Raw genomic sequence first — 8,964 nt, forward strand, 5'->3', positions numbered from 1 at the left:
AAGGAAGGAGAGGGGAGAAGCGAAACGACTGAATCTAATAGGAGTGGTATTATGAAATAGCTCTCCAAATAGTAAGGAGAGGGGAGAAGCGAAACGACTGTATTATTTAAGGGAGTGGTATTATGAAATAGCTCTCCAAATAAGGAAGGAGAGGGTCAAAGAATTTGAGGCGAAACGACTGTATTATAATATTAATAGGAGTGCAACGAAAGAAATCCATATAAACATAATGCACTCCTTCTAAGTGGCAGAATAAGGAATGAGCTTGAAAATTCTTCTCAACTCCTCTCCTTCCTAACCTCAGTCGAGTGGCTTCGCTCCTCTCCTATATTTTTTTCGTAGAGTACCTTCGCTCCTCGCATATTTCATTGCGCCTCTATTTGGAGTCGTCCGGAGGCGCGAAGCGAAACGACTTAACAGGAGTGCAACGAAAGAAATCCATATAAAAATAATGCACTCCTTCTTTTATGATAATTCAGTCGTTTCGCTTTCTTTATTCATCTTTGACCCTCTCCTCTCCTTATCAGTCGACTTTCTTCGAACCGCCCCCGTGGGAGTCGAGCTATTTCATAACCTACTCCGCCTTCTACGTCTGAAATCCATATGAACCTCTTCCATATTCATCTGTGGATCAAAGAGGTTCCGGAGGTCAAAAGGACGGTCTCGCTATTTGAGTGGAATGAAAGCGTCCGGGTTCCCTTGTTCATTGAGGACCTTTGTTTTTGAGCGGACCAGTCTCGCTATTTCATAACCTAGAAAAAAGGACGAACATTCTTTGAGCCCGTAGTTAGGAGTTTTTTGAGTGACTTTATTCAATGATCTTTGAGCCTTTGTTCATTGATTCAGTCGAGACCTCCTACGGTCCTCAGTCCTCGTTTTAGTGGAGTTTCCATATTAGCTTTTCAGGATTTCTTAGTCCTTCGCAACTCCTCTCAACTCCTCTCAAATTCTTTGATCCTCTCCTCGCAAATTCTTTCCGCCTCTCCTTCTTAGTCGAGCTGCTTCGCACCTTTCCAGTCGCTTCTCAAACCTTTGACTTTATTCGCAAATTCTTTGCTCATCTGGACCCCTTAATAATTGCCTGTGGAATGAATGAGTCCTCCGGACCATATTAGTGGAATGAACTTCGTTGCACTCCTAATCCTAATAAGGGATAAGTCCTTTCGCTTTCATTCAAATTCTTTTTTCCTTTGATTTTGAGTCGTCCGGAGGCGCGAAGCGAAACGACTGTTAAGGAGTGCATTATGAAATAGCTCTCCAAATAAGTAAGGAGAGGGGAGAAGCGAAACGACTGTATTATTTAAGGAGTGGTATTATTCAATAGCTCTCCAAATAGTAAGGAGAGGGGAGAAGCGAAACGACTGTATTATTTAAGGAGCCCTTTATTTGAAGAAATAGCTCTCCAAATAAGGAAGGTTCGAAGAAACTCGACTGATAAGGAGAGGAGAGGGTCAAAGATGAATAAAGAAAGCGAAACGACTGTATTATAATATTAATAGGAGTGCAACGAAAGAAATCCATATAAACATAATGCGCTCCTCTCCTATATCTGAAACTACGAGTACCTTCGCTCCTTCAAATAGTTCAGGGATCAGGACTTCGCTTTCAACTCCTAACGGAGCCTCTCCTTTTAAGAACATAAGCTACGCCCTTCTTCATTCAGGCTCCTTCTAATAAGGAAGGAATTCCTTTCAAGTCCTAACCTTTGTATCCTTTCAGATGAATATGGATTTTCAATTAAGGGTCCGTCCTCTTGACTCAGAAATCCATATTCAAATTCATGCCAGTCGCTTCGCTTCGCGCCTTATTCAGTTTATGACTTTCATAGAAAACCTTCTACGTCCTAATCTCTTATTTATGGGACTCCTTCTACGTTGTGCTTCTCTTCTTCTTTCTTTCTTCTCAAATTCGTCGCAAATTCTTTGCTCCTTCGATCATTCTTTGAGCCTGTGGATCAAATCAGTGACTTTCTTTATTGAAAGGGATTTGACCCTCTTCTTCATTCTACTCAAATTCGTCTATCAAACAAGTCCAGAGGAGCGAAAGCGGCTCGACTCCCACGGGGAATAAGGGTCCGGACTAGCTTAATTAGGCAAGAGGAGGACTAGTCTCATTAGATAAGGAGTTCATTGAGGACCGTTGTTTTTCCATATTCATATTCCACTTCGGACCAAGTCTTCTTTATTTATGTTTGAGTAGGTTTGGAAGTTCAGAGTCCTAACCTTTGTATCCTGTCTCGCTATTTTAGTGGATAAAAGAGGCTCAAAGTATTTGAGTCGTCTTGACCCTTATTTATCCTTGCCGGGTAGAAGTAGTTTAATTAGAGTTGTTCTCCCTTGTTCATTGACTCCTCTTCTCTCCTCTGAAATCAGATTCTTATGAAAAGGGCTCCTTCACAGTCGCTTCGCTTCGCGCCTTGACTTTCTTTTTGATTGAGGGCTCCGTTAGGAGCAAAGAATTTTCCATTGATAAGGACATATCCTCTGATTTCTTTACGAGGTCTGAATATCGACTTAGTTGTTTTTGTGTTCATATCTTATCGGGTTAACGCACTTTATCCTATTCAGTGTGACGGCTTTATGGGTCAGCTAAACTCATTCCTTTTTATTATGTTGTGAGGCTTTGGTTACCGGCTCAGGCTTCCAAAGGCGACCCTCTCTCGTTTCCGGCGGTTTCCGTCATTGAAGTAGCCTTTCTTTCGTCATCCTACCAAAGTACGTTCGAAGAAGCGAGCCCTTATTAGTTTAGTAAAGTCAAGCTCCAAAAAAGGAGAGATTAACCTGCGGTGCGCTACGCCCGGCAACTCATCAAGCAATTTCTTTGCGCTTGAATTTCAGTGATGAGGTCGCAAAGAGAGGGAAGTAGGGCTCCTATTGACTAAAGGTGGATTCTTCGCTTTCCTTTATCAAGTCGCTATTCAGCCCCTACTACTGACTTTTGACTTTGTCTTTGATTTTTGATTCATCTAATTCAAACCCAACTAGTCGTATGAGGTGATCTTCTGTCTGCTTTGGATATGAGGAATGAAAAGGCAAAGTCCGGTTCATTGTAGTTTGTATTCGGTCTGAGATATAGGATCCAGGAAAGCGCCCTCTTTTTGTCATCCCTGCAGCTTTCCAGATTGAGTATTGAAGGCATGGCCTAGGACCTTCAAGTTTTCGCCTATTGGGAATACACCCCTCTTTTTTTTTCTAAGGCTAGAAAGAGAATGCCCGCCAAGTTCAGATAAGGAAATGCTTCCCCCAACCATTAAAGGAAAGGCTCGACGAGGAAGGAAAAGGCTTTCGGAGATCGAGATTGGATTTCTTTTGAATCAAAAAAAAAGAAGAAGGCCGAGGATGGCCTAGGGTGCGTCTTATCTGAAGGGAACACGCTTTTTCGACCGCGGTGGTATGATTGCCGGGCCCTCTCCTCGTTCCGCCCGCGCTCTGGCCTATTAGGTAGGATAGCAGTCTTCGGGCTTTGCCTGCCCTTGATCATAAAGAATTCCGGCTTGGCCCGGGAAAGCGCTGGCAACAAGAGAAAGGAAGGGGTCCATGTAGCTGCTGCGCCCGCCCCCTTCTTAGTCAATGGGGCAGCAGGTTCGGCATCCACTAGAAAAGAGAGAATCCACTGAAGATAACCACGCCTCTGCTAGGCAGCGTGTGGAATGGCCGAGAGCGGACCTTTTTGGATAGATAATCCAAGTCGAGAGTGGAGTTACGGAAAGAGCCGTCTGATGGAAAACGACTTTCACCTTCGGTTCAGAGAGCACTTTTTTCGTTGATCATTCCTCCTTCCCTTTCGTGTTCATTCCCCAGCGGCGAATTCGAAACTTGTGGGGCCCTATCTATTCCATCTCTCAAGCCCCGAAGAAACCCCCCCTCCCATCTGGACCTTTGTTTTTGACTCTATATATGTGGGCACCTGATATCTATGAGGGTTCACCCACCCCGGTTACAGCATTCCTTTCTATTGCGCCTAAAATCTCTATTTTTGCTAATATTTCACGTCTTTCTATTTATGGTTCCTATGGAGCTACATTGCAAGAAATCTTCTTTTTCTGCAGCATTGCTTCTATGATCTTAGGAGCACTGGCCGCCATGGCCCAAACGAAAGTCAAAAGACCTCTAGCTCATAGTTCAATTGGACATGTAGGTTATATTCGTACAGGTTTCTCATGTGGAACCATAGAAGGAATTCAATCACTACTAATTGGTATCTTGATTTATGTATTAATGACGATAGATGCATTCGCCATAGTTTTAGCATTACGGCAAACCCGTGTCAAATATATAGCGGATTTGGGCGCTCTAGCCAAAACGAATCCTATTTCGGCTATTACCTTCTCCATTACTATGTTCTCATACGCAGGAATACCCCCGTTAGCCGGTTTTTGTAGCAAATTCTATTTGTTTTTCGCCGCTTTGGGTTGTGGGGCTTACTTCCTAGCCCCAGTGGGAGTAGTGACTAGCGTTATAGGTCGTTGGGCGGCCGGAAGGTTGCCACGAGTCAGTCTGTTTGGGAGACCGAAGGCAGTTCTCCGTGCACCGGACACGTAGCTTACCTTTTCAGTTGCGAGACGGATGGGAATGCATGCTCCGAAAGATAGGGTCGAGTCTGATACATCAACCGTCTACTCAATATCCTTGTACGAGTCCACAATCACTACACGAGATGAACCTTGGTTTGGTGAATTGAAGTTGGCCCCACGGAGCGGTGTAATAGGACTCCCAGTTACTGCGCGCGATCGTATACTGAGGTGCTCCCCGCCGGTTGTTGGAACGACGCGAGCCGGGCCTCGATTCAGAAAGATTCAGGGCCAAAAAGTCTCAATAGGGGGTTACTAATTCCCCATCTCATTGGGGGCGGAAAACGAATCGACATCTCGATGTGAGACAGCCTTTGAAATTGGAGTTGGGAAAGAACGGCGAAGTCCATCCGAACCGTCCAATGAAGAATAAGAGGAGAACAAAGGGCCAATGGGCGCGCGAAGCGCATGGCGGGAACGGACACGGATCCAAATCAGTGTGGAGAAGAACTCATCTGGAGCTTGATTTTCTCCCCCTGGGCCCAAAGCAGTGCAGTCTTTCCTGGCCAAATCAAGGATTTTTGGGGCTTCACGCAACTTCATCAATCCATTTTTTGAGTCAGATATATGAATATCAAGATGGATGAATCTAGATCTTTCTCTTTTGATATCTAAAAAAGATTGAATTCAACCTTTGATTCAAAGAACTGCGCTTAGCCCCCCCCGCTCATGAAAGGGCTCCGCTGCAATGGATGACAGAGGGTCCGTAGTACCCAAAGCACTGGAGTGATCCTGTAGCCGGGAAGGGGCCTAGAAGTGCCTACTACTACACCACACTAGACTTGGCTCTACACATTTAGAAAGCTAAACCCTGCCCAGTCCCTGGCAGAGCTAAGGGGGCTTCAATCCTTATTCCTTATCCCCATCTTCGCCCATGCTAACGGGGCCTTACGGGGAGAGTGGAGCCTCAAGAAGCACTGTTGAGAGGTCTCGACTGAAAGGAGAGAGAAGCTTGCTTTTTTTTTTAGTACTCTTCATTCTCTACAGGGTTCCAAACCTTTCTTCAACATAGGTGAGAACGAGCGAGGCAGAGATGGAAGAGATCGAAGACGGGAATAAGAAGCAAGCTCGCCTTTTTTTGTCTTTTTCGTTAGGGCAGTCGAAAAGTGCCTTTTTCGTCTCGCATTTCTCATCAAACAAAGACGGAAAAATCATCATATTTCAAAGGTTCCTAACCCACCAAGCCCTTCCTTCGTAGAGCCGTGTATTGTCAGTGATCCGAACCTGCCCGGAGCGAGCCTCCCATAGAGGCAAGTTCAGTTGGTGAGCCGTATGATGGGCAACTATCTCCTGCGGTTCGGAGAGGACTCAGCTCTGAGTTAGTACCCCCTTGGTTTCGGGGTGGACCCTTTCACTCTATTTTATTATATACGCTTAGCGAAAAGAATGTTTTTTGATACACCTAGGACATGGATTCTATATGAACCAATGGATCGTGACAAGTCGTTACTACTAGCAATGACTTCCTCTTTCATTACTTCATCCTTTCCATATCCCTCTCCCTTGTTCTCAGTTACTCATCAAATGGCACTCAGTTCATATCTTTAAGTTCGATCATTGACAAGGTTCAAAGAAAGGGTGGGCCAATCAAGGAAAGATTCCAAACCACAATGCCTACGAGAAAGTTCAGTCAGGAATTGCATTTTGATGCAAAAGGAGTGGGAACCTACGGAAAGTTCAAGTTCTCAACATCAGAGAGAAAGTTGGATAGGCTTTCATCTTTTTAGTAGGTTTAGAAGAAACTTCAGCATTATTAGAGATAAGGACTCCGCCATAAGAAGAGATAAGGAGCAGTCCGGAGTAGCTTAATTAGAGGGAGGAGGACTTCCATTGACCTCTTAAGGTTCAGGTTGTCGAACTTTGCTGTCCGATTTTTGTCTTCTTTTTATTCCATTCGGACTGCGCGTAGTGGGAGACTAAATAGTGGGTTTGAAGTTCAAGGAAGAGGAAAGATCAGATTCGACAATCCGAAACGGAAGAAAAAGGCAGATAAGGACATATGAACTTTTCTTTGAGCCTCTCCTTGTTCATTGAGGTCCATTAGTTCCGAACTTGGCTCCGCTCCTTCTCCGTAGTTTCATTTATTCTAGTCCTCCGGTCCGTGGTAGTTTCATTTTGCTGAAGTTCCATAACAATCTAGTTCAACTCAAAGTCCTTTGACTTTATTCTCATTGAGGCGGTTTGAATAGAAAGGAATAAAAGGAAGAAAGACGAAGATTCTTTGAGCCTCCGCTCCGCTTCTTTGCGCTCCTTCTCCGTCCTACTACGCCTTCTCCGCCATAACAAAGGAAACTATCGGATTCAAGTTCAAGGAAGAAGAAGTTCAAGGAAAAGGTTCGCCTATCTGAAAAGGAAAACGGAGCGGAAGGACTAATTAAGCTAATCTGGACCTTTGTTTTCTCAGTGGAATTCTCAGAAGTCCAACAATGAAATTCCATCAACTCCAAGCCTATCCATTAAGTGTTAAAGGAAGAAGATCATATTCTATTTTGATGCCAAGAAGAAACTGAAGGATTACTAGTCAGCCCTATCTTTTCAATAAAGAAAGCACGTAGCCTCCGAAGGCGCGAAGCGGAGCGACTCAAATCAAAGACGTGGGGACTTGTCTTCCATTAGCTAAAGAAGTTCCAGGCTTTTAGTGGTCCGAAGGACTCTATGAGGGTTCTGACTTGCACTCCTAATCCTAAGATAAGTCCTTATTCGCAAATTCTTTGCTCCTCGCAACCCTTGTTCATTGACTCCTTATCAGTCGACTTTCTTCGAACCTCCTTCTTAGTCTCGCTCCTCTCCTTCCTAACCTCAGTCGAGTGGCTTCGCTCCTCTCCTATATTTTTTTCGTAGAGTACCTTCGCTCTGAACCTTCCTAACCTCAGTCGAGCCGCTTTCGCTCCTTCTTTGATTCTCATTCAGTCCTTTCGCTTCGCGCCTCCTTACCATATTAGTGGAATGAACAAGTCACCTGGACCCGTCCTTAGTCGTCTTCAATCTACCATATTAGGGAAAGCACCGATTTACCGCAAAAAAACCATTCATTCTCCGACAAGCGGGGCATTTGAGGCAAGAAAATACAGGACCTGGTTGCATCGCATAAACCATTGGGTGAGGGAAGATGCTCCTTGGCGCAGGTCAGGTCGAGCAAACTCCGATCCCTACTATACTATATATGCCTCTGAAGCCCTGTTTTCTATCTTTCAAGTAGCAAGTTCAAGGGTTCGAAAGAAGCTTGACCAAAGGTGCGAAGCAACTCGAGCTAAATAAAGCGAGAGGGAAAGGGTTTAGTCATCACTCTGACTCTAGGTTACTCTTCCCCGAACCTGCTTCTAGGTCGAGACCATCCTATGAAACCCAATCCGGGCAAAATCAGGGTAAGGACGGATCCCGCCCGGGAAAATTCATTCTTATCTCGTGAACTGTAGAAACCTACTCAAAAGGTTCATCGATAGTCGGACTCGTTCATTCCACTAAACTCTTTCAAGCATATTTGATCTGGTCTCGCTTCTGATCTCAACTGATAGAACGGAGTTGAGCTTAGCTCTGATCAAAGAACTCTCCCGTAGGTCTCTCTCAATTACATCGACCCTACTTTCTCTTTCTAATAAATAAGAAAGGGGAATGATTTTTTCCTGTATGATTATTGAGGCTGATCATAGGCATAGATCTAGCTCAAAACCATCGAGCCTGAACTTTCCGAGGAATATAGGAAGAAATCTCTTTCCACTCTATCTATAGCTAGAGCTTGTCCGTCCCATCCAACCAAGGAATAGGGCTGCTCGCCTTCTCCAACTTAGTTGAGTGCATTGCTTGAAGGAGTGCCTCTTCCCAAAGTCGAAAGTATTCAGCCTTTCTATGACCCACGGAGCGGTTAGGGCGACCGGTAACCGCCTGGAATGGAACTGGAAAAGAAAGACATGTATCCATTAGTTATCCCCCTATCTTTTCTTATGGCGGGACAAAAAGAGATGAACCAGATGACCTATCAAAGATAGACAGGGATTATATAGACAGGCTCCCCAGGGCCAAAGCAACTCCAAGCGAAGAGATAACCAAGGGAAGATGAACTGGCTTCTAAGGAACCCGCCCTTCCCCCTATAATTTATGTTATGGATTTCTTTCCCTTTCTTATATCATAAGCGAGCAGGCACCTGCCGCTTGGCTTACTTGAGACAGCTTGAGATACTCCTTCTTGTCCTGCACTCTCTAAATGGGACAGCAGAGTATGCTAAAAGGAAAGAAAAAAAGATTCTATCTCGACAAGGGGAGACAGACAGGAAACTAGATGCCTAAGAGGCCGGGAAGAGGCTATTCAGAGTGCTTTACAGAGCCAGGTACGACTGAAGATTGGGGGGGCATTCAGGCTACTACTGCTTATCCTACTACAAAGTGACCGGGACAGA

The 8,964-nt window shown here is 44.7% G+C and overlaps 1 protein-coding gene across 1 annotated transcript; it reads left to right on the forward strand.

Moving 5' to 3' along the window:
* Nucleotides 1-1,738: 1,738 nt before the first annotated feature.
* LOC127150986 (NADH-ubiquinone oxidoreductase chain 2-like) lies at nt 1,739-6,153 on the forward strand. Its single transcript, XM_051090065.1, has one exon. The coding sequence runs from the start codon at nt 3,897-3,899 to the stop codon at nt 4,539-4,541; it is 645 nt and encodes a 214-aa protein (XP_050946022.1). The 5' UTR covers nt 1,739-3,896; the 3' UTR covers nt 4,542-6,153.
* The last annotated feature ends 2,811 nt before the right edge of the window (nt 6,154-8,964 follow it).

The sequence above is a fragment of the Cucumis melo genome, chromosome 9 (assembly GCF_025177605.1).
Source record: "Cucumis melo cultivar AY chromosome 9, USDA_Cmelo_AY_1.0, whole genome shotgun sequence".
Classification (NCBI taxonomy): Eukaryota; Viridiplantae; Streptophyta; class Magnoliopsida; order Cucurbitales; family Cucurbitaceae; genus Cucumis; species Cucumis melo.